The 26128-nt window shown below is 46.6% G+C and overlaps 1 protein-coding gene across 2 annotated transcripts in view; it reads right to left on the bottom strand.

The window, feature by feature from the left end:
- The window catches only part of ITGA11 (integrin subunit alpha 11), a 508108-nt gene that overhangs the window by 299927 nt on the left and 182053 nt on the right, over nucleotides 1-26128 (bottom strand). For both annotated transcript variants that reach the window (XM_085644636.1, XM_085644637.1), the window contains one exon: nucleotides 24210-24337. In XM_085644636.1, coding sequence (XP_085500762.1) covers nucleotides 24210-24337 — 128 coding nt within the window. The remainder of the gene's footprint in view (nucleotides 1-24209; nucleotides 24338-26128) is intronic.

The raw sequence follows: 26128 nt of genomic DNA on the forward strand, positions 1-26128 counted from the left end.
GGGAGCCTCCTGGTAGGATGCTGGAGCAGGAGGAGGCAGGCTGTAAACACTGCCCCTTCACATTAATCCGAAACTTTATCCAGATTTGAAAAACTCATAAAGAGATATGGGACATCATTGTACCCATAGGGACCAGGAGATGCTGTTTCTAGGGTTCCCTCAACAGCGTACAACAGAGTTTAATTACTCAAAGGATAGTTCTTACCTCGGCGTCCCCGTGGAGAGCCATGAGAAATGAGCCCGTCACATCCTTAACATAATAATTTTAGAGCAACTTTAGCAAACTTTCCCCACCTAAGAAGCAAGAGTTCTCCGAATTTCAGACCAGAGCCAAGCGATCCCCTCTCCACATTTGCTTCTTCAACCCATGGAAGTAAGACGGGCACTCCCTATCCTGGTTTATGCAACTATTAAAAAATACTGTTAGTGGAATTCTGTTGATATATATTTGTACAAGTGCTGGTGCACACTGTGGAACAGCAGGTGGGCTGTTAAACGAATAAATGGGGGCACTCTCAACTGTGACCCGTTCATGCATCTCAATATACACACACACACAGAGCCACCTTCCCTGGATCTGTCACAATTGGGGGCACAGGGGACATTTTGGCCTGGGCCCTGTGCTTCTCAGGGCCAGGCTCTACTTAAGCAACATGTTTTCATTCATTTGTAATTGCAAGTAAGCCTGCAGCTTCCGTGGCAAGACTGCTAGATGGTGCAGCACACTCTGGGGCATATCAGCAAGGCGAGGCGATAATTATCGTAAAGCGCACTTAGCGCTAGGATAATTATCGCCGGCTATCGCTGGATTCTATCGCGGAGATAGCGTGTTATCAGCAACGCTTATCTCCAAAGCGATAGAGATCCATGCGTTAGATAGGAAACAGTGCGATTATCGCTGGAAAGTCAGAAGAAAAGCAGGCGTAAGGAAAGTAGCGATAACCACGGTTAGCGCTACTTTTCTTATCGCTCTGCTTGTTAGCGTGAAGCTTGATAATTGGAGAAATGTCAGTTAGCGACACCTCCAGTTATTTTGGGGAGGAACGTCCCCTTTGCATCTCATTAGAGATGCGAAGCTGGGCGTTCCGGAAACAGGCGCTAAGGCATGGATTCACGCGTTAGCGTGTCCATGCTGATAGGGCGATAAAATTATCGCCGCTTTTTGTCCAAAAACGGACGCTAAAGCGGTGATAATTCTATTGCCTCGCCTTGCTGATATGCCCCCATGTTTTCTCTTTCCCTGGGGTACATTTTTAAATACTTTCGGCCATATTATCAAGGAACGGCGATAACATTAACGGCGACAACATTATCGCCGCTTTAGCGACAGGAAACTGCCGCTAAAGCAGCAATAATGGGCTTGATAACATGCCCTTGTGAATTCCCATAGCAGCCCAGGTTCTGGTGTGAACATGGGCTTCTATTGGAATTCTAAGGGGCATATTATCAAGCCCATTATCGCCGCTTTAGCTGCAGTTTCCTGCCGCTAAAGCGGCGATAATGTTATCGCCGTTCATTGATAATATGGCCCTTTGAAAGAAGTACTTCTGTCACCTGGAAAAACAGAAGGCGGCCCCACATTAAGTTTTGACCCCAGGCCTTGAATAAACTTGTGAAACAGTCTGCAGAGCCTCAACGGCACAGCGGGTTCTTCGATCAGCCCAGGGATATGTCCCTCTTGCAGCCCTGCATAAGCAGCATGCAGTGGTGCCCCTGAGGGGGGTCAGTTGAAGTTGAAGTTGAAGTTGAAAAGAATTTCTTGAGTGCTCTATCACCATGCGGTTTCTTGGCGCTATAGGTCAGAATCAAACCAGAGGGGGGAAAGTAAGAGAGTTACGAGGGGTAAGCTAGGGAAAACAGGTGGGTTTTAAGTTTAGCCCGAAAGTCAGAATAGAAGGGGATAGAACGGATAGCAAGGGGAAGTGAGTTCCAGAAAGTAGGGGCAAGGATGGTGAATCTGAAGCCACCAGTTTTTTTCTTACGGAAGCGGGGAATTTTAAGAAAGAACTGAGTGGAAGAACGGAGATCTCTGGTGGGAACATAGGAGTTGATGTTGGCACTGATGAAAGCGGGGGCGGTGCCAGCTAGGGACATGAAGGTCAAACATCCTATTTTAAAAAGTGAGCGTTCCTTGATGGGAAGCCAGTGAAGGGTTTTCAACAAGGGGGTGATGCGACTGGTTTTAGGGAGTCTATGAATAAGACGGGCCGCTTGATTCTGGACAAGTTGTAGACGGCGGCCTTCATCAGCAGGAATGCCCGCATATAGGGCATTGCCGTAGTCCAGGCGGGAGGAAATGAGTGCAAGGATGATAAGTTTGAGGGCCTCCATAGAGAAGTAACGTGATATTTTTCGGATGGTTCTGAGGGCCAAAAAGCATGAGGATAACATGGAGCTGATCTGGGGACGCATGGAGAGGTCTTGACTGACTTTAATACCCAGCGTTTTCACAGAGGTTGAGGGGATAGGGGGGGAACCAAAGATGGAGGGCCAGAATACGGGGGACCAAGGATTGGAAGGACCGCCGAGGAGGACCAACTCGGTCTTATCAGGGTTCAGTTTCAACTGGTTGAGATTCATCCAGTTGAAGATGAATGTAAGGGTTGAATGGACCTTGGCGATAGAGTCAGAAAGAGGGGAGAGGTTGAAGATAAGCTGCAGGTCATCAGCGTAATTAAACGCAGTGATGTCCATGTCCTGAAGAGCGGCGATAAGGGGATGGATGTAAAGGTTGAACAGGAGGGGAGAAAGTGAGGAACCCTGAGGAACCCCCAAGAGACAGAATGGGTGGAAGCGAGAAAGCCGTCCAGACGGACGGCCTGGTACGACCGGTAAGGAAAGAAGTAGTCCAGGCAAGGGCTGGACCTCGAAGACCAGCGGCTTCAACACGGTCGAGGAGGATGGAATGGTCGTCCGTGTCGAAGGCCGCGGAGAGGTCAAGAAGAACAAGGGCCTGGGGGGAGTTGATATCGGCGCTACGCCTAAGCTCATCTACTACAGAAAGAACAACAGATTCAGTAGAGTGAGCCAGCCGGAAGCCGGCCTGGTGGGTGGCTAAAAGGTGGTGAGTCTCAACGTGGTTAGAGAGCGAAGAGGTGATATGGCTTTCAAGGATTTTGCTTAGGAGCGGTAATAGGGAGATAGGTCTGAAATTGGAAGGAATAGTGGGGTCAGCGCCGGCTTTTTTTGAATGGGGATTATGGTGGTGGCTTTGAATAAATCAGGTACCACGCCGCAAGTGATGGAAATGTTTAAAAGGGAAATGAAAGGGGTTGGGCAGCGAGAAAGAATATCTCTTAAGATGTGTGCCGGGCAAAGGTCGGCATGAGAGCCTGAGGTGACTTTTCCTAGGAGCATGCTGAAAGCCTCATCAGAAATCAGCGGAAATTGGTCAATGAAGAAAGATGGCAAGGGCAGCGGGGGACAGGTAAAAGAGGCAGGGGCTGTGGGGATATTCTGTTTTATAATGGCAATCTTCTCGATGAAGAAATCATTGAGCATTTGTTAACATTGTCCATGGAATGGAGGAGCTGCAGCACAGAAGAAGTCCTGCAAAACACAACTTTATAAACATGTTTTTACACAGAGATGCCAATAAGGAAGAATGCAAACACCCACAATGAAGCGAGTCGGACCTGAAGGGGTCAGTGAGCAGCCCAGAACCAGGAAAGCCTGACAGCCTTTAGTGTGGCATAGCGAGGGCCACTGGAATTCGGCAGCACGAGAGGGCTAAATTAAGCGGTAGGATTGAGTACATTTTGCAGCATAATGTGGCACATCTTGTAATAGTATTATTCATTATTTAATGATTTTTAAACTCTTTGACACTGTTTGGGCATTGGTTGCGCCTCATTACTATCAGTTTAACACCCTAATATAGAAATAAACGACAGAAATGTGACCAGTCCAGCTTTGCAAAGGGCCTTCCATGAAGCAGCAACACGTGCCACTGCATTTTTAGTACCTTTTCAACCATTTAAGCTAGAAACAAAAAAAAATGTTGTTGCTAAAATCTGCATATTAAGAGACAGATTATGGATTATGTGGCAAATCTATAATTATGCGAAAATCGCCGCAGCCAAACAATCGTATACTTCCATTGGCTCTGGGCATAGCCAACTAAGCATTAGTATGACTGAGTCAAGGGTCACTCTACACCGGGAATAGTCACGACCACAAAAAGTGAGCTTCTGTGCCACTTGATATTCACAATCTGCCCACTGCCCTCTCACACTCACAGGCCAATGTCGCTGAAACTCGAAGGGCTGGGTGGTCAAACTGTCTGATCACATTCTGGTATAGCCCTCTAAAATAATGCCAGCTCTGAATGCCCTGGCATAATTATTCAGTGCAGCACTCTCTGAGCACATGCAGGTCACCAGAGATAATTTCCTGTGTAAGGCGCACTTTGCTTCTCTGCCCCTGCAGGGCACACTTTTCAGTATCCCGCCACCACATCCATCCAATTCTGTTCGTTCTGCCTGGAAATGCTGATTCACTCCTGGCACGCGACAGCTCGTGCAAGCCTGATCATCGGCAGCATGGTGCCCTGCACATCAGTGATGTAACAAAACTTGAGGGGTCTCCCCTGCAGAATACGTTGAGGGGCCCCCACCGAACTGAATCTGGAGCTCTCTGGCCAGAGTGCGGTTCAGGGGGGGAGGCCTGGAGGTTGGGGCCCCCGCACTACAGGGGCTGCGGGGACCTGTGTTACGCCCCAGCTGCACATGCGTGGTTCCGTCGGTGCGAACCACTGCAGCTGGGTAGATCCGCTTGCATCACCGAATGACTACTGCGTTACATTCTCCTTGACCGGATATGGCGCAGGCGCTGTCACTTAACACAGAGTGGATTATGTTAGTCAATTATTCATCCGTTTGCTGGACCAGCCAAAGAACAATGTACTTCATAATCATGGTTTCCAGTTTTCCGTTTTTACAGATTTTTACAGATAAATACAGACAGAAAACAATGTGCTTACTGCCTGTATGTATTTTTTAAAGTGGAAAAATACAGAAAATGGGCCTTTTGTGAGGGACTCCCCATGTTTACATTTATTAATTCCAGGTGAAGCGCTGAGCAGATGGAAAGCTTAAGGAGTTAAAAACCATGATGATATTTCCTTAGATACAGGCACGTTAACATATATCTCTAGTAGCATGTTAATATTCACCTGTGGGTGTTTGGTTTTGTAATATTTGACTGCCTAATTTGCTCAAATTCAACATGCATCAAAGTTTGAAGAGCGTGTTTATTAGTTCAATAAAAATGGAAATATACCATTTTACGACTCCGTTAATCCTCAAAACACTAAATAAAAATGGATAACTATCAATAAGATGGCCAGAAAACAATATGGATAAATACAGACCGAAATGTTAAAAAAAAAATACCATAAAACTAGGAGCCATATTCATAGTTCAGTGAGCACCCAGGAACATTCGACCCTTCTTAAAACGTGTATTTTACAACATTCGGGTAGGTGGTCGAGAGAGATTTTTTAACAGCCTTATGAATGCGATTGACAGTTCTTTCTCACCCAAAAGAGTCCTTCGTGTATGTCTAATATTAAAGGGGGCATCCTGAGCAGAAGAAGAAACACTGCTGTTTACCCCCTTCAGCACCTCTAACACACGGCAACAATAGGAACGGCAGAATGTTTCATTTGTTTGATGTCTGTGACGGTTTAGAGCTCTATTGTGACATCATTCACAGGATGGCAGTGTGATATTGCGCACAATAGCATGAATTTACTACTGTTTGTGATTCAACAAACGTTTTATTACCCCATTTGGGGGCATATTATCAAGACAGGCGATAAAATTATCGCTGCTTTAGCGGCAGAAAACTGATGCTAAAACTGCGATAATGGGCTTGATAATATGCTCTATGGAATTCCAATTGAAGGCCATGTTAGATGTCCTTCACATCTAACATGGGCTTCAATTGGAATTCCATAGAGCATATTATCAAGCCCATTATCGCCGTTTTAACTGCCGCTAAAGCGGCGATAATTTTATCGCCTGTCTTGATAATATGCCTCTAAGTTTCTCATTAGGTGTTAAGATACTAGAGCGATAAGTAACTAAGGAGGGAAACCACAAGTTGTATTTCCAAGTGTGCCCGGGCCCGCAATTATGGGATTCCCATAGTTTCAGGCCCGGTGACACCAGTCCTGCAGGACAGGGGCTGCGTGCAGCCCAACCACTGCAGCATTGTGGGGGGAGGAAACCTCTCCACGGACAGGCACAAGCACCTCTGCCCCACCCCCTGCCTCAGCCCTCAAGACCACGCGGGAAGTCCCGCGGACACTTTCCAAAATATCAATAAAATCTGCGATCTACGAGATACACGTGGCCCCGCAGCACGTGCTGAGCCTTCTGGGCTGTCCTAAGTGGCTCTCGCATTTCTGATCAAGCGAGGGGCGCGCATGCTGTACCCCTGGGATGCAGGCAGGCTGTCATCGCCTGCCAAAACTGAATAGCAGGACCTTCCAAATATGTCCTAATTTCACGCATTTCATTTAAATTATGCCAAAGTTTTGCTGCAAAGTTTTCCGATCGGTAACATCCGAAAGTCTGCAACATTATATATTATTGTAATCAATCATGTCTTCTGTGTACCGTGTACGTGCTGCCTTGGAGAATCGGAGCACTGAACTCTCATCACAGCTTCGAGTTCATGCTTCCTGCATGTCAGGGCTTACAGCTCTGCAGGACTCCTGCATGTCAGACCTTAGAGCCCCGCAGGACTCCTGCATGTCAGGGCTTACAGTTCTGCGTGGCTTCTGCATGTCAGACCATAGAGCCCTGCAGGACTCCTGCCCGTCAGACCTTAGAGCCCTTTAAGACTCCTGCCCGTCAGACCTTAGAGCCCTGCAGGACTCCTGCCCGTCAGACCTTAGAGCCCTGCAGGACTCCTGCATGTCTGACCTTCGAGCCCTGCAGGACTCCTGCCCGTCAGACCTTAGAGCCCCGCAGGACTCCTACCCGTCAGACCTTAGAACCCCGCAGGACTCCTGCATGTCAACCTTAGAGCCCCGCAGGACACCTGCATGTCAGACCTTAGAGCCCCGCAGGACACCTGCATGTCAGACCTTAGAGCCCTGCAGGACTCCTGCCCGTCAGACCTTAGAGCCCTGCAGGACTCCTGCATGTCTGACCTTCGAGCCCTGCAGGACTCCTGCCCGTCAGACCTTAGAGCCCTGCAGGACTCCTACCCGTCAGACCTTAGAACCCCGCAGGACTCCTGCATGTCAACCTTAGAGCCCCGCAGGACACCTGCATGTCAACCTTAGAGCCCTGCAGGACTCCTGCATGTCAACCTTAGAGCCTTGCAGGACTCCTGCCCGTCAGACCTTAGAGCCCTGCGGGGCTCCTGCATGTCAGGGCTTACAGCTCTGCAGGACTCCTGCATGTCAGGGTTCAGCATGCCTCCTGCATGTCAAACCTTAGAGCCCCGCAGGACTCCTGCATGTCAGGGTTCAGCATGCCTCCTGCATGTCAAACCTTAGAGCCCCGCAGGACTCCTGCATGTCAGGGTTCAGCATGCCTCCTGCATGTCAGACCTTAGAGCCCCGCAGGACTCCTGCATGTCAGGGTTCAGCATGCCTCCTGCATGTCAGACCTTAGAGCCCCCTCAGGACTCCTGCCCGTCAGATCTTAGAGCCATGCAGAACTCCTGCATGCGAGGGCCGAGCGTGCCTCCTGCTGCATGTCAGCAGGACTCCAGCATGTCAGAGCTTAGATCTCAGCATGACTTCTATACGCTTTAGCTTGCACGTCACCAGCACGTTAGAACGAGGTGGCCAGATAATGCCTTCCTCTGCAGAAACGTAACCGTGTGAAACCACAATAAAATAACTCCACAAGCCCCCCGTGCCTGTCTGCCAGGTGTTTTTTTAGACATCGCAGTAGTCCACAGTCCAATTCCTATGGCTCTATGGAACTCCACCGTTCTTCGAATGCTCAGTCCCGAGGAGATCTAAGCAAGCAGCAAAACGAACATTCAACTGCGAGACAAGTAAGTCACGTTGCAAACCTGGGTAATACAACTACAGACAGAACCTCAACAATATCAAGTAAAGCAAAGCTGCATGAAGTGCGTTCTACCTCTCACATAACATGAACATGCATACAAGCATTGCATATTCTCTGTGAAATGACCAGACCATGTGCCAGAACCTCAGGCACCGAACCCATCTCTCCCGACTCTACAGCCACAGACGCCTGCCTTCTGTAACTAACCATGCAGGTCTTCCTCCAGTTGCTTTAGACAGCTGGACAGCCGCAATGCCACCCCAGCGCAGTCTATCTCTCAAGCACACTTTAAACACGAGCGCAGAATGAGCAGCGAGGGGTTCACCGCAACACCACGTGTCAGCTCCGCCAAGACGCTTCCCGCCTCTTCCCGCACCCCTTGTACTCAACCACCTTCAATCACTCCGGATAATGACAGTGCCGCCATGCCACACTGTTGATTGTTACACACTATACAAATGCCGGATAACATAATGATGTGTTAGAAAGTACACAACGAAGCTTCGTGGGCCTAATAACACAGGACAAAGTAAAAGTTATGAAATCGAAAGGTGCAAGGAAAACATGAGAATTCGAGGTTCAAAAGCCATGTTCCCAGAGGACGCCTGAGCTGAAACATGTCTGCCACCAATCATAAAAGCAGCGGCCCACCCTTTGGGGACGTCAAGCAGTGTATTGTTTGCTGATCTAAGATTCCATTCAGGAAGGTGTGAATCATACACGTTATTGACAGAATGAATAGAGTTTTGGAATAGACTTTCCTATGAATGATATTCATAGGTTTAAAAAGAATCCTGGATCTTACCAGCAGCCAATAAAGCGATTTAAGCACTGGGGAAATAAGGGCATGTCTGGGAGAGTTAGAAACCATGTATGGTGCCGCATTCTGCACTAGCTGAATATAACGCAGTGGTTGCTTTACAGTAGCGGGAGAATGTTTCTTAAGGACAAATAGTTCTAGATTTGTTGCTTCAATTACTGTATGTATCTCTGGTGTAAGTAATGATCCCTGAGTTTCCTACTGTTCCTGATGTAACCTTGGATGCCAAGGCTTGTGGGCCATTTGGAAGGAAATTTGCTGTAATCTTTATCAAATGAAAACATTAAGGATCTTCTCTACCATTCATAAGTAAGGCTCCCGTTTTTCTGTTTTTACTGATTTTTACAGATAAATGTAGACAGAAAACAATGTGTTTCCTGTCTGTATTTATTTTTAAAAGCGGAAAAATACTGAAAATGGTGCTTCTTGTGAGAAACTCTCCATGCTGCCTTTCATGAAATCTAGCCAACAGCTGAGCAGGCAGACATCATGGAGGGTCAAAATACAGGATGAGATTTCCTTAAATACATGCATATGCTAACATATATTTGTAGTATGATGCTAATATGTACCTGTGAGTGTAGTCTTTTGTTATACGTGGCTGCTAAGTTTGCTAAAACGTGACAGGCATCCATGTTTGAGTGCACGTCGAAGAGTTATATAAACGCAGAACTATACACTTTTGCAGCTACATTTATTCTTGAAACACAAAATAAATATGGATGAATACCAATAGGATGGCCAAAAAATAAATATGGATAAATACAGACGGAAATGTTAAAAAAATAAATGCTATGGGGGCGTGGCTTGCCGAGCTGCGAAATGGCCGCTAACTAGGCGAGCTCCACCGGCCGGGACATCATCCTTGAATTATCCTGGTATTTGGTGTGCGCAAATTGTGCATTATTACCTCTGGTCTAAAGCCCGACGACTGCAGCTTTCGCGGAAACGGCGGTGGCTGCTGGATGTGCCTCTGCAGCGGACTGCCGAACTCCGACTTGCACGAGCGGACTGGTGGGATTCGGTGACACGCGCGTGATGCAGGCAGCGCGGAAATCAAGACCGCGGCTTTGTGCTTCCTGTAGGCTGTGATCTTCATACCCGGCGGCGGAGGATCGGCTGCCTCTGGGGAGAGAGAGGGACCTGTTCGGATTACCGGAGGTAGAGTGGCAAACACTCTGGACATTATCTGCACTGTAATTACCCCCCCGGACAGCGTAGAGCAGACACGAGCAGATGGGCCCTCGCAGCTCTCATGGAAGGTAGGGCTGCATATTGCCGAGAGCACCTTCGTCCTGACGCCGGATATGGGCCATGTTAGATAATACGCTGGGGGAATACCAGGCACATTGAGACACTGGAGGACTTGGGTGGCTGGTGCTCAGCGTAGCAGACTCTGGGTGAGTCCTTAGCCCTGCGCAGATTGAGGAATGGTGGCTGCACATGGCGTTGGGACGCGGATGTGAGCGCCGGGCTGCTGAGCCTTCCACTGGAGCCCTTGCAGGGAGAAAGGCGACAACTCCTCGTCTATAGTACCGGGCACTCCTAGCTGAGGTGGCTTGACAGCCTAGGGAGGGGACACTCCTCGCTCTGCCTGTACTTGACACTGCGCATCTCCCTCCTGGCACCGTTGCCCCAGGGACGACGTGAGGGCAGCAGTGCGACGATCCGGCATAACGGATTTAGACAGTAGATTGGGCGGTGACTCAGACAGATTCTGTCACCTATTGGACCGGGAATAGCGTAGTGCCACGTATATAGTGAGCCTAATTCAGCTAATAACTGAAACATGGGCAAGCCAGATGCAAAACAGCCGAAACTGAACTTTGAGCAGAGGAGGAACACGAGACTAGCGGAGCAAGAATCGGAGGCAAGAATGGAAAAGCAGCTGGACCAACAGACGGAAGACCAGGGAGAGGATTTACGTACCTTGATGCTTGAGATGAGGACCAGCCTTCTCAATATAGATTCCAAACTGGATGCGCTGACCTCCCAATTGAATGCTGTCAAAATGCAGGTGGACACGCGTGAGACTAGGTTGGACGTGCTTGAAAACAGAGCCTCAGACTATCATGAGTTTCAAACATAGACGAAAGAGCAACTCCTCCAGATGGACAAGGTGATTGGCATAATACGTGCTAAAAACGAAGATTTGGAGGCTCGGTCTCACCGAAGTATTCTCCATATTACTGGCGTTCCAGAGACTACAGCTATTGCGAAGATGGAGACATACGCTGCAGACCTCCTTCACGAGCTATTTGACCCACATCTCTCCCCGGTGTTCGCCGTGGAAGGGCGCATCGTGCTCTGGGTCCTCTACCACCAGTAGGAGCCACCCCCAGACCCATCTTAGCCAAGATGCTGAATTACCAAGATCGGGACGCAGTCCTGCTCCTAGCTAGGGGTAAAGGGAAGATCACATATGGAGGCAACACGATTTCCTTCTATCCGGACTTCACCCCCGCAGTGCAGGCGGCGAGGCGGGAATTCCTCCCAGCTAAGCGTCTATTGTTGCAGGCCCAGATCCCGTATGCACTCCTTTATCCTGCAAAACTAAAAGTAACTTATGATGGGACTGCTCATTTTTTTACGGATGCTAATTCCTCCCTCAAATTTGCGAAGCATATCAGAGGGAAGGCTTCTAAACACCGTTCCAAGTGGTCGGCCACCGAGGAGAACAGTTTAAGCGACAATGACTGATGCGGATGGTGCGCATGGGAGCCTTTGGTAGACATGAAGGAGGCGTATGAAGACATGATTTGCTTTTTGATTGATGTGGGAGAATAGCTGTATTTCACTATATATTTTAATTATTGATTTTTGATACACAATGATGTCGTAACTACTTGTTGGTTCTGCGGGATATACTTATGCTAGTGCCGATTGCTGGGGTTACTGGTGAATTGTTTATTTGATATAGATTAGGATTTGATGGGGTAAATATACGCCTACTGCATTTGTTCTAGATGAGTTGAAAAATAGGATTTTTACTATTGTAAAAGTTAGGAATGTCTTACCGACATATTCTCGAACACCCTGAGAAATCGGGCGAGTATGCCGGCGATACCACGCCTCTGCTGGAGAGCTCCCACTAGCAGGTGTACTGTTAGTAATGTTTGGGATGGGTATTCTGCAACCTGATTGGGGGGTTGGAGTGGGTGGTGGGTTGGGGGCAGGAAATGTTTTATGGTTTGCCAGATCTATGCTTTTTACTGTTATTACTATCGGTCATGTGGAAAAATACAAGGTATTGTGCTCTGCTCCTCATGGTTCATTGCAATATGTCACAAAGTAGCCCTATGACCTCTTTAAATTTTCTTATCTGGAACTTTTGTGGGCTCAATGACGGTAGGAAAGCTAGATTGGTACACTCTTATTTACTTAGACATAAGATTAATATTTATCTGCTGCAGGAGACGCATTTGAGTAGTTCCGCTTCACCGAAATTTGAGTCACAACAGCTGGGGGCCGATATACTCCTCTACCTATTCCAATTATGATAGGGGAGTCACTGTATTGATTTGACATGGTCTAGACTGTATGGATGGTGAACACAAACTCGACCCAGAAGGCAGATATGTACTGATACAAGGCACACTAGCTGGTGCTCCAATGGTGATTGTTGCGATTTTTGGCCCCAACACTGATACACCGGAATTTTTCCAAACTGTATGGGCTAAAGTGAAAGCAACCAATTGCGACACTATTATATGGGGAGGGGATTTTAATGCTATTCTTGATGATGCACTAGAAAGAAAAGGTGTATCACGCACACTGCATCCATTGGCTAGCACCACTCTGAATGCAATCCTATCAGATGGAGACTTGGTTGACATCTGGAGAAGGCTCCATCCGGGGGTTAGGGAGGGGACTTGTATTTCCGAATACCATAAGGCATGGTCCAGGCTACATTATTGGTTAGTTTCCAGAGATGTGGCTACTTGGACTAGGGAGGCCCTACAGTTTCAAGGTTCTTATCAGATCATGCACCTAGTCTGTTATGCCAAGAACTACCCCATTCCATACCACGGATGTATACTTGGAGATTGCCCCGAGACGCCCTACTAGATGATGCTTTTAAAGAAGAAATTAGAGGAGACATAAATTATTATTTTTCCATAAACACTGGCTCTGTAGACACAGTCGCTACGCTATGGGAAGCCTTTAAAACTGTAATAAGGGGGAACTGTATAGCAAGACAGGCTGGGGTATTGAAGGCCATTCGGGGAACATTAGACTCACTTGAGAAACAGATCAGAGACTTGGAGCAACAATTTTATGAATCCGGCGAGTCCACTATCCTGGCTCTGCTGAAAGAAAAACTACTTGCATTTGAGAAAGAGGCACATAGAGATGTAAAGTTCCTTGGTAAACATGATCAGGCTAGGCGCTATGGGGAGGGAGATAGACCAGGGAGGACGGTAGCGGCAATGCTATGACCCCCACGCTCCTCTGCATTCGTCACTGAGTTAAAAACTGGAGGCCACCATATAGTTAGGGGTCAGAGGGCTATACTGGACGATTTCTCCGGATTCTACGCCGAGCTTTATTCCACCTCACAGAGCACGAGTCCGGAAGGCCTATTGTCCTACCTGGACTCGATTGGTTTGCTTTGGCTAAGCGATAGGTACAGGGAGTATTTGGATTTTCCCTTTACAGTAGAAGATGTGGCAAAGGGTATAAATAGCTTACCGTTAAACAAAACCCCCGGCTCAGATGGCCTAACCACTGCTTTTTATAAAGCATATGTTGAAGAATTAGCGCCACACCTCTTCGAGCTATTTGAGGAAGCCCGTGAGACGGGTGTCCTGCCTCCGTCAATGCGAGAAGCCATTATAATTACCCTCTTAAAACCAGGAAAACCGGCCGACGAATTGGACTCCTCTAGGCCACTCTCGCTAATAAATGTTGACGTAAAAATATTGGCAAAACTCATTGCTAATAGGCTGCAGCCTTTGCTCCCTTTGGTGGCTCTCCCAGACCAGTCGGGGTTCATCCCAGGAAGATCGACATCCCAAAATCTCAGGACTTTATTCTCGGTGTTACATTATTTACATCCAGACCTACAGGCAGCAGCGGATTTTTAGATGCCACAAAAGCATTCGATACTTTGGAGTGACATTACCTATTTACAATTCTTGGCCGTATGGGGTTCAGTCCATTATTTATCGATCTATTACGCCTGTTGTACACGCAACCGTTGGCATGTGTAAAAGTGAACAGGCTAATTTCGGCACCATTCAGCATCTCGCGAGGCACCAGACAGGGATGCCCGCTCTCCCCTTTACTCTTCGCGATTGCAATGGAGCCGTTAGCGGCGCGGATTCGGCAGCACCATACTGCCAAGGGAATTGGATTTAGTGCCTGTGGACTGTTAATTTCGCTATATGCGGATGATGTCACCTTATATGTGTCCGATCCAGAAGTAAATTTAGATCCATTATTGAGGGAGTTTATTAAATTCGGTGGCCTATCCGGTATTTCAATCAACTGGACCAAGTCGGTGATTTTCCCTTTAACTGACACTACTGTTCAGGCCCCCTCTGAATTCCCCCTTACATGGACAACGGAACCCGTGAAATATTTAGGCATATGGGTTAGCAGAGAAATGCAGGTCTTATGGAACATGAATTATTGCCGGGCCATACACTGGCTGGAGGACAAGGTCGCTGCTTGGGCTGGGCTCCCACTCTCACTGGCCGGGAGGATAGCACTGGTCAAGATGGTGGTACTTCCCAAATTTCTTTATATATTTGTTAATGTTCCACTGACGCTCACACAAGCCTTTTTTAGGACCCTGCGATCCTTGCTGCTTTCCTTGATTTGGGCAGGTAAACAAGCTAGAGTTTCATGGAAACTTTTGACTCTTCCTTTACGACAGGGTGGTCTTGGTGCTCCAGACATGCAATTATATTCTTGGAGTGCAAAGGCGCAGTTTGTGCATTACTGGGCACACCCCACTCCTTTTCAACCGCATGTGGCAGTAGAGACTGCTGTTGCGGCGCCCCTTCCCCTACAGGCTGCCCTATATAAGGCCTACAAACGCCCCAGGTAAGACATTGACACAGTTGAGACCATGAGATGGGCCTGGAACGAGTTGAGGAAGAGAGCAGGCTACTCCATCCTATATGCCCCTACGATACCTATAGCCAACAACCCGATGCTGTTCCCCATGGGGGAAGGTCTCGGACGAGATTTAGCACATACTATGAAATTGCATACTTTTGCTGACCTTTACCCAGAAGGGTCTTTCCGACCGCCTCCGTCAACCACGGATGAAAGGCAAGTGCTGTTTTCTGAATTATTTGCCTATCATAAACTTAAGGCTACATGCTGATCTCTACATGATACTTTCCCAGAAGCCCCACCTACCCTTAGTGCCTTGGAAAACATTCTCAAGTCAGCCTCCCCCGCTGACTAATTACCAGAATATACAATCACATGCAGAATTCAAACCCCTTGACAACACCACAAGCAATAGAGGCTTGGAATGCAGACCTACAATCCCAACTCACAGACGACCAGTGGCTCTATTGTTGCAGTCAACTCACAGCACTTTCCCCAAACTATAAGCTTCGTTTAGTCCACTTCAAATTCCTGCATAGATTTTATAGGACACCTACTAGTTTACATCATATAGGTCTTAAAGAGGACGACAGTTGCTGGAAATGTGGGAGTGCCCCTGCCGGGTTTCTACATGTTGCATGGGACTGCCCTAGATTGAGGAAATATTGGGCCGATGTGTTTCATATCATTCATCAAATAACTGGGTTGGCTGGGGACCCCACTCCTTTGCAGGGATTGTTGGGATATGTCAAGAACACTCCTGCCACACTCAGGAAACTACACGCTTTACTGCTACTTTTTGCCAAGCGACGAGTTGCTATGCATTGGGGAAGTAAAAGGGTTCCATCCAAAACTGATTGGATCACAGACATAACATTTGGGCACTCGCAATTGACCACTTTTTGGGAACTCATGCCCTCCACATCTAGACCCAAGGGTATCTGGGAGCCTTTTGTGGTGTGGGCCCGTGAACATCAAGGGACCGTGGATGCCATGGGATCGCAAGAATAGTTTTGAAGGGGGTCTGAGGGAAAATGTGAACTGCAGTCTAGAGATATGGCGACAATGTAAATGAACCTACCCATATTATATGCATTTTGTATTTTATAATTTTGGATGTATCGTACCCTGATTTGACTTCTTGTGTTGCAGGCGCTGCTGCGTCTCTTATGCTAACTATACATACTCGCATCAGAGCGAGTATGTATATCAATGTGTCCAGAGTACACATGACTTTGTTACAGAAAGGTTACCCTGTCGTTATAAGCAATAGACTGTTTTTTTTGTAATTGTATGTAATGTTGGTTTTGAAATGCCAATAAAAAAAAAATATAATAAAGAAAACAAATACCATAAAACCGGGAGCTCTATTCATAGGGTATTAAGGGTCCAGCTACTTGCAAGCTCTGACTGCCCATTATATCTCCACCAGTAACGTACAATCGCCCATCTTGCACCTTAAGCAACAATGGACTTTCAAAGAACCTGTATCCTCGAGGAAAATCACTAGGTGTCCAGGATTCAGACTCTGGAACACCTTAAATCCCTGCTGGAATCAAAACACCTCCATCTGTTATGTTGTTATGTAGATGTGTATAGTGCAACTAATTACTCATGAGGGTATACAGGCGCTGGAGCTGGCGTGTAAGTGTAAGACAAAGGATGTAACCCGGCAGAATTACCCAAAGAACCAGGTCTTCAGCTTCTTGCGGAATTCAAGAACTGAGGAGTAGGCCATTGTGTGTGTAGGGAGGTCGTTCCAGGTCTTGGGTGGTATGTAGGAGAATGCTCAACCTCCCTTTCTGCTTTTGTGGATACGTGGTGCTTGTGGAGGGTTGGTGAAAGTGTCAGCGGTTGTTCAGATAAGTTGGTCCCATGTTGAGAAGTGTGGCTCACTGGTTAGAGTAGGCAGACCTGGAAGCAGAGGTCAGCCCGGGACCAGGGTTCAATTCCCGACTCGGCTGGGTCTTGAGTCCATAAATTGTCCATGGACTCGATAATTCTCGCTCCAGTGCATACTCGATTCATGGGTTCACACTCTGTGACTCTGGGCAATAGCTTGCTTAATCTCCACAATGGCCCCTCGTGGCGGGATGCCTGGCTTTCACCGTGTGGATGCCCTGCTGGGGTATCTCACAGGGGAATACCAGGACGGGTTCCCTAAGCAAGCGCTTAGAGACCGGTTGGTGATTTGCGCTATATAAATATCTGCACATTTACATTTACATTTACATGTTGTGTAGTGCCTTGTAAGCGTGTGTGAGGAGCTTGAATTGGCTGTGTTTCTGGACGGGGAGCCAGTGGAGCTCTCTGAGGGGTGGTGAGATGTGGGTGTGCAGCGGGAGGCTGAGAACGAATCTCACTTCAGCATTCTGGATGGTCTGGAGCTGGTATAGGAGATCGTTGGGGATTCCAACATAGAGTGCATTGCTGTAGTCTAGTCTGCTTGTGATGACGGCTTGCGTGATGCTGTGTCTGATGTTCAGAGTCCGCCATTTGAATATCTTGACAAGTATGCAAAGAATGTGGAAGCAGTAAGAGCTGACCGAGTTGACTTGCACTGTCATATTGAGCTTGTATGAGTTTATTCCTAGGTTTCTGGCCTGGTCGGTTGGTGTGGGTGTAGATCCAAGCCCTGATAGCCACAAGGTGGGGTCCTATGGAGAGTTCTTGTTACCAAAGATCAGCACTTCTGTCTTGTCGGAGTTGAGTTTCAAGCAATTTGATCTCATCCAATCTGCTACGTTGATCATGCAATTGAAGAAGTTGGTTTCGGTGGTGGTGGGCTTGTCTTCGGGAAAAAGGATGAGTTGCGTGTCATCGGCGTAGAATATGATGGTGATGCTTTGGAATCTGATGATGTCTGCTAGTGGAGTCATGTAGATGTTGAACAGGGTAGGACTGAGGGATGAGTCTTGAGAGACTCCGCAGAGCAGTTTCTTGGATTCTGATGTGTAGAGTGGTAGTCTGACTAGCTGTGTTCTTCCTGTGAGGAAGGAGCCTGTTCAGTTGAGGGGTGGTTCATGGATGCCTATGTCATGCAATATTCTGATGAGGGTGTAGTGGGAGACTGTAGCGAAGGCTCCAGAGTGGTCTAGCAGGATGAAGGCGTTGTCGTCTGTGATAAGTGCTGTTTGTGTGCTGTGGTTACTCCGTAATCCTGATTGGGTGTGGTCCAGAAGTTTGTGGAATTTGAGGAGGCTGATGAGTAGTTTGTTGATGGCCTTCTCCATCACCATGGCTGGGTAGGGGAGCAGAGAAATGGGTCGGAAGTTGCTCAGCTCGCTTGGGTCGGATGATGGTTTTTTGAGGAGCTTAACACAGTACACAAACCACAAAAATAATCAACAATACACTGTGTAATCGAACAAGTGGCTGAGTGAAGGAATTATACATAGATAGGGAGTTCAGGACAGAACTGAAACAACACAATGCATAACAATGCGCCCTTCTTTAATTGCGGCCACATATATGCATCGACGACGTTTTGACCATTGTAGACATTCACGGTCATCATCAGGACAGAACTATAATTATCTGAGCATCGAAAATAATCGAATGAAACATCTATTCAAAAGAAGGAGAAGGTCCAACCAGAACTTCCATAATAATGTTAGATCCACCAAGAATTTGGCTAAAGAATAAATTAATTCAGAAACAGAGTACGGAAGGTATTATTGTTATTTAAATGGACATGTTATTTAAATGGACATGGGTTCAATTAACCCAAGCAGAACATTGGAAGGACCAACAGATGAATCGGGAGATTAAACAAAGCCAATATAATTGGCAAGAAGCAAATCCTGCAACTGGTTATCGCCTTAAAATTGCCGACCATGTATTAATGACTGTGTAACGCATTTAACGCATTAAATGTGTTAAACACAGTCAAGGAGGATTCTAGTACTTGCCCCTGGTTAAGGTTTTCAGGGCTGTCCATGTTGTTCATAATTATGGTTTTTTGAGGAGGGCATTAACTGCTGAGCCCTTCCTGGCTTCTAGGAATGTGGTAGATTTGATGGATGTGTTGATAATGTGGGTGAGGGCGTTGTTGATTCGTGGTCCTCACATGTTGTAGATGTTGTGCTGAATCGGTTTCAATTGTGCCCTGGAGAGTACCGTTTGCATAATTGCTGCAATTTCCTCTTCGGTGAGTGTTTTCCATTCAGTCACCTGTCCATCTCGGTTCGTGGTGGTCAGGTCGAAGATGAGATCTTTGGGGACTTGTTGTTTTGTTATTCGAAGTTGCTGCAGATTCTTGCTATTTTGCTGTAGAATAAGTTTTATTTCTTTTTATTTTTATTCTTTCATTTTCAAAAAATAAAACAGTTGGCTGCATACATATTGGTAAGGTAGCAATGGTCAGGTAGCATACACAGGGCAGAACATTCACCATCGGAATCATTGTGCCAAATCTCCTCCCAGGAAGGGACACTCTAGAGTGCTTTCTCGTCTATTCATTACTGCGAACATATACATTATCTTTCTTATGGACCAGTCCTAGTCATTCATTCTCATCTTTATCATAACTCACACCAGTGCCATGAGCCTCTGCGGAGTCAGTGCCCGCAACAGGCAAGTTTGAGAAGTTTTTACCGAGTTCCTGTGATGGGGTGATGATGTTGGCTGCAGCCTCAGGGTAGGGAATTCTTTCACAATTGAGATCTCCTTGCAGCTGTAGGGACTCGCCTCTAGGCTTCCGGTATGTACCCTTTGTTTGGGGCCCTTAAGTAGTTGTAGAATCTGAGTGCAGCTTGTAGGTGGTTCTGATGTGGGCATTGTGGCTCGGTGTCCATTTTCTTTCTAGATCTTTGCAGTAGCTTTTAGATACCCTGAGGTCATCTGTATAACAGCGGGCTTGTTTGTTGGTTCTTTGTCTGTTGCTTTTGATAAGTGCAAGGGAGTCTGCACGGTTCTTGATCCATTTGTTGAAGTTGTTGATAACCTTGTCGAGGGTTATTGCTGGTGTTGGGTTGGTCTATTTTGAGGGCATTTAGCCAGTCTGCCTCTATTACTTTGCTCCAGTTTCGGCTGGGTAGGTTGGTGTTAGTGGGTGCGTTAATTTCTAGTGTGGTGCTTTGGAAGTGTATGATGGAGTGGTCGGTCCATGTCAGTGGTGAGGCGGAGTTCTACATGATCCTGCTGTTAGTGGTGAAGTTTGGATCCAGAGTATGTCCTGTGATGCGTGTAGGGTCAGTGACAAGCTGGATGAGTCCGATTTTGTTAGAGGAGGATGTGGAGCAGGGGGCCTGGGGTCCCCGAGGTGGAAGTTGAGGTCGGTGAGTAGCACAAAGACCTTGGAGTTAATGGTGAAGTGCTGAAGCCTTTGATGAGGATGCTGAAGTTAGTTTGTGGTTTTGGGGATCAATTTGCAAGGGTGGCTTTTAGGTTGAAGCTGTCGTCCAATTGTAGCTTGAAGTGCACGTGTGCATGTAGGGGATGATGATGCCCATAGATGAGGAACATTTGATGGTGTCCATGTGGATGAGTGTGAGTCCTCCTCCTAGCTTGTGAAGGTGGTCCTGTGTACGATCTAGTAGCCCATTGGGATAGCCACAGCGATGTCTGTTGAACGACGTGGGCTTGAGCCAGGTTTCCATAAAGAAGAGGAGGTCTGGCACTGAGGAGATCCCAGATCTTGGTGCTGTTTACTGAGAATGTGGGTGTTAAGAAGCATGCATGCGAGTGGTAGTTGTGGTGCTGGTTTGGTGTGTTTTGTGCCATCAGCCCGAGTGGAAGTTATTGGTGCGTGGGGGATATGTGTAGGTCTGCTGCTGCAGGTGAAGTGGAAGTGGGTGCATGTCAAGAGTCCTACCGTGGTGTGTGGTGCGGGTGGCAGCAGTGGTTGGAATGGTGGCCTGGGTCGAGCGAGCGGAGGACCGCTGTGTTGTAGCAGTGTGGGCTAATTGGACCAGGGTTTGTGGCGCTGGCCCTCATTAAGTATGTCTTGGGAGCAGGGAGGAGCGTGGGGCGGATGGTAGGGTAAGTTGGCACAGGAAGAAGAGGCAGGAAGGGGACGCTACAGGAGAGCAGGTACGGAGCGGGGGATGCAGGGAGTGCGAGGGAGGCACAAGGAGAAAAAGGGCACAAAAAAGGAGTGGCAAAAAAGGCTGAAAAGAGCGAGGGCGAGGAAAAAGGAAAGCAGCACAAAGAAGCTAAGAACAGAGGAGGAAAAGGCACAAAGAGTGAGACAAAGGAGTATGAAAGTGGCACAAAGAGCCTAAAAACGGGGGAGAAAAAGCACAAATAGTGAACCGGAGGAGTATGAAAGTGGTACGAAGTGGATAAAAACAGAGGAGATAAGGCACAAAAGGGAGAAGGAAGATATTAAGAGAAGGGCAGAGTTCCAGGAGAGAAAGGAGATACAAGAGGAGAGCAGAGAGGCGGGGAGCCTCAGGCGAGGAGATGGATCCTAAAGGCTTTGACTGGTCGGAGGAACGGTTCAGGTAAGTATGGGGCTGGGTCTAGGCACCAGTCCCATTTCAGAAAACTCTTGAAATCAAATCTCTTTAACACAGCATTCTCCTGAATCATGCGACCTATAGGGTAGTGAACAAAGACTACTGGATGGCTGCTTTCCCTCAATCTAAGTTCAACTTGATTTCCCCTGTATTTAGCTCTGTGGCAGACCTCTACTTCCTCTTCAATGCTCTGTAGTTGCCTTAAAGTGACATTATGACACTATATATAACTCCAAAATAAAAAATAAATGAATAAATAAACTGACAAATTTATCTTCCTTGAGAAACTTTCAGAATAACATTTAACATTCAATAAGCTGGTTATAAGGTGACTTTATACAATGCAATAGAATCCTGCTTTTGAAAATAAATTAATGTTATGTGTATCTATACTTTGTATCCATGCCCACCTACGTTGACCTAGTGGACAACACCACTTTCTACAATTGTAAATTGTATGTCGCGAATGCTGTGTTCGACACGATGCCTCAAGCAGCACAAATAAAATTTGTAATGGAAAAAATTCTAGATTTATCATTATTTCACTGGCAAAGAAACAAAGTGTTTGTTAAGTCTAAAATAATATAAATAATTTATAAGGAAATTAGAAACAGAGACGTTTTGTATGCTGCAGGCTGTTTCTTGGCATGTTAGCTTTGTGTGTGGCAAATACCATGGTAGCAAACTGAAACAAGCCTTATGTCACTTTAGCTTTGCAGTGTGCAGTAGGTATAGCAAGTAAGCTTGGCAGCCAGGACTACTCTACAGCCTTGTTATGTTATTTGCCTGCAGTAGTAAATGGCCGGGGGATAGCAGTTACTATAGCCAACTATAGATTGCTTTGACCACTCTCGAGACGCCAACGGAGACAGTAGTTATTACAGCTACTACCATGTATGTGTCCTTTCACTCCCTTGGTACATGTGAGAGGCCCTAGGATCCCCCTCCTTTTTTTTTAAAATAAATAATTTTTATTGATTTTGATAAAAGAACATCCAGAGCATTTGCATAATAATCGGGGTATATTATTGACAATACAAATTAGCAAAAATCGAATGGCTTAGTTAGGGGCAGAATGAAACTCATAATCAATGAGCATTTCCATGGCTACTGGGCTGGCTAGGATCTCCCTCTGAAGAAGGAAAACAATTAGAAACCACTCTCTCCACTCTCTAAATGCCATTCATTTGCCAAAACGCATGATTTAAAATAATGACATTTCTCCAAGTATTTTTCTAGATATTTAATGTAACATTTCTGTCTAGATCATCAATACTAATACTTGGCAACATGAATCCACTCATGCTTGAGTCACATACAGTTTCACGCAATTTGAGGTTGTATAAACTCGATTATCTAAGTTGAACATAATATACAACTGCTGCCTTTCCGTTTTAGGTCGAAGTCTACCAGAGTAGTTGTCTGGTTTGTTAACGACATCTTGGGGACATTCGGAAAGCTTCCCTGGGAATGTATTCCACCCATTGCTGACCATTGGGTTTCTGGTTTGTAACTCACATTTGTTTGCTTTCTATTTGCTGGTTTTATTTGTTTGAGGCTGTCAAGCTTGAGTTTGTCCCTTCCGTGACCCATACCTTATTTATTGTTTTCATTGAAATGTTGGTGATGTTGACAAGAGAAGGTCGAGGATATGACACTTGGAGTGTGTTCGTTGGGTGATGTGCTGTACCACGTTGAGGGTATCAGTAAGATTGAGATGGGTGCCTGAATATTTTTTAGATTGTGTTGTCTGGGAGGTTGAAGACATCCCACAGGATGGTATGGGTGTCAGATGGATGAGGTGGTGAGAAAATTTGAGAATATAAAAATAAAGTCCTTGTTCTGCCCGTGTGGCCAGCAGATGAGACGGAAGGTGGTGATCTGAGATGCTTAGAGTGGGAAGTGACATGTCAGGAGCTCCACGGCACTGTCACTTTTTTGCTTAGGTCACAGGGCCAGGAGGACTTATGGCTGACATTGAGGTCTCCATCTTTCTTATGGGGAAGGTCCACATGATGGATGCTGTAGCCTACGTAAAGAAGTACATTTAAGATGTGCGAGAATGTGGGGGGTAAACCATGTTTCTGTACTGAAGAGTTAAGAAGACACAGGTGACATGACTGTAAATTTTAATGTAGATGTTTACAATATGTTGCAAGGCAGAAGCTCTGATTTTCAACCACTTTAATTTAAAACCTTTTTGTGACTAAATGATCAGTCACTTGTGTTCCAGTAGGCAATTTTCACCTTCATACTTTGACTTTGTTATACTTTCCCGTAATTATTCACACCAAGCATAGCTGCTGATTGCCAAATGGCCATGTGCAAAGCAGGGTCAAGCAATGCGACTCCTCAGTAAAAATCATAAAAGGGCAAAGTGCTTCAGTGAACACTGGGCCAATAAGGATAATACTAGTCCCCAGGCCAATATTTTGTTTATACCACACTGGACTCAAATGATGTTATGAATTGGAGAAACCACTATCTACTGGGTGATTCCTGGGACCTGCCCTATTTACATTGTACGGGTGGTTGATCATGGCATCATGCAGTACTGCAGCTTCTGAGAAATCACAGCCCTCATCAGTTACATCATAGTGAAATCAGATAGTACCACACTGGTTTTTGGGGAACTAAAATGAAGACAATGTTTTTACATTTTTCTCAAAGGGGTCTCACTAGCCTCAACACCACAACCATTCCAACACTAAGCTGGTGCACTTAGTATGTGTTCCTGAGTGGGTTTTTAAGTGACAAGTTCTCCACTTAGGTCATGTCATTCATAGCTTCATGGGCACTTACTGCACTGAGACAAGGTCTCACCTGGATCTGGCCAGAGCCGATGTAGAACTTCTGCAGGATGCTGATCAAGAAATCCTGGACCTCCACCCAGGGGTAGATGCTGTTGGAGCCATCGAGCACGATGATGATGTCCATGTAGGTCTGGCATCCTGTGGGGCACAGAAGGTTGTTGTCACAAACCCAGATTGAGAGGGATCACATGGCCTCGACCTGCCCTCTCAACAAGAAATATATTAATGGTGCATCCTTTTTTTTACCATGGCTCCCAACCACATGGGCTACCTATACAGAGCCAGTTCCTGCAGGGATCATGCTGCAAGCAGGCTGGTGGATGCACTCTGTTTGAATTATAGTGGTACCTGCATCCATTCTATGACATTCCTTCAAAAACTTGAGGGCCCTTTAAAACTCTTGGCCCTTCAATCTACCACATACTCTGTGGATCTCCTGCAGACTCTTGGAGCTCTGCAAATCCACCTATGGTATCCGGTATTGATGGACCGTTCTGCAGAGGGGATACAGCTTGATCAACGCCTCTGCAAAGTGAGCCTACGTCACAACATGCACTTCCTCTCTGCAGGATACCCAGCATAATTTTAAGAATTTCATATTTTTCATGGGAGACATTCTGTTAAATGCCAGTAGAATGTAGGCATAACCCTCACTGACCACCAGGAGAGGTCTGCACTGTAATAGGCACTATACTATCAATCTTGTGAGGCACTTGGTGCCCTAATTAACGACACTATCTAACCCAGACAGAAGCCAGTAGAGCATCCATATCTCCTTGGTACTATTGAGCAATGTCCCATTTTGAGAAGCAACATCCCCCTTGTACACCATGCCATACGTTTCCACTGTTCCGTCCCCTCAGTCCTCTACATACCCACTCAGGTGGTCATTCCCTGTGGTCTCTGTTTCATTTCAATGTGTCCTAAGCTCATGATACAGAGCTAGGCTGTCTGAGATTAGTCCCAGTAGTAAACCAGGTTGAGTGAGTCATGTTGTTTTCATCTTGTGAGGTGGTACCAGTATGCAGCCAGGACTCCGGAGGCATTATAAAGGGGTGAGTAGGGAATGTTCCCACTGCCGTCCTGCAATGTACATACTGATGCAATACCAGTGCTGTGCTGACATATGCCTGGGGTGATGTAATAATAGGGCAGTGCTGGTGGCGAGTGAGGGATGGTGTCACGTTGAAAGGTGCAAGGTATGTTTCCCATGGGGTGCAGGAATGTGAGTGCAGTGTTCCCAATGCAGCGCTGTGATGAGTGTGAAATCGGCCCATAGTCATGCTGAGAAGTGTGGAAAGTGTGATCCAGTGCTTAATTTGTAAAAATGTAAGTGCCAAGGCCCTTCTTGAAAGGCCACTGTAGCCTGCACGATGCATTGCCCCTGCCTGTACTGCCAATGACAGTGCCAACAGAACACCTAACCATCACACTTCTACAAGTGTGACAAATTCAGACTATTTCAGGCCACACAAAGCTATAATAATGGCATGAGAGGCTGGTATGAGATTTGACTTATTAAACACAGTTTTTGGGCTAATCTCAAAATGAAATATACAGCGCCACCATGTGGTGGAATGTCACTAGAGCTGGTGCTGACAATGATGCACGTGGTGTGATCTTAATGCAGTGCTGGGGTTATTGGAGAATGGTACAGTGCAATGCTGGGATGTGGGTGGTGTGATCACATTACCGTGCAGGAATGGGTATGAACTGGTCCCTATGCAGGGCTAGGATGGGTGTGAAATGGTGCCTGTGCAGCACTTAGTACTAAGATGAGTGTGGAAGGATGACTGGGTATTACTAAGATGAGTGTGGCATGGTGTCCATGCATGTGGGTGGAGTGATCTCAGTACAGTGCCGGATAATGGTGCTCATGCAGTGCTGGGATGAGTGTGGAATGGTGCCCGTGCAATGCAGGGATGAGTG

This window comes from Triturus cristatus, chromosome 3_1 (assembly GCF_964204655.1).
Source record: "Triturus cristatus chromosome 3_1, aTriCri1.1, whole genome shotgun sequence".
Lineage (NCBI taxonomy): Eukaryota > Metazoa > Chordata > Amphibia > Caudata > Salamandridae > Triturus > Triturus cristatus.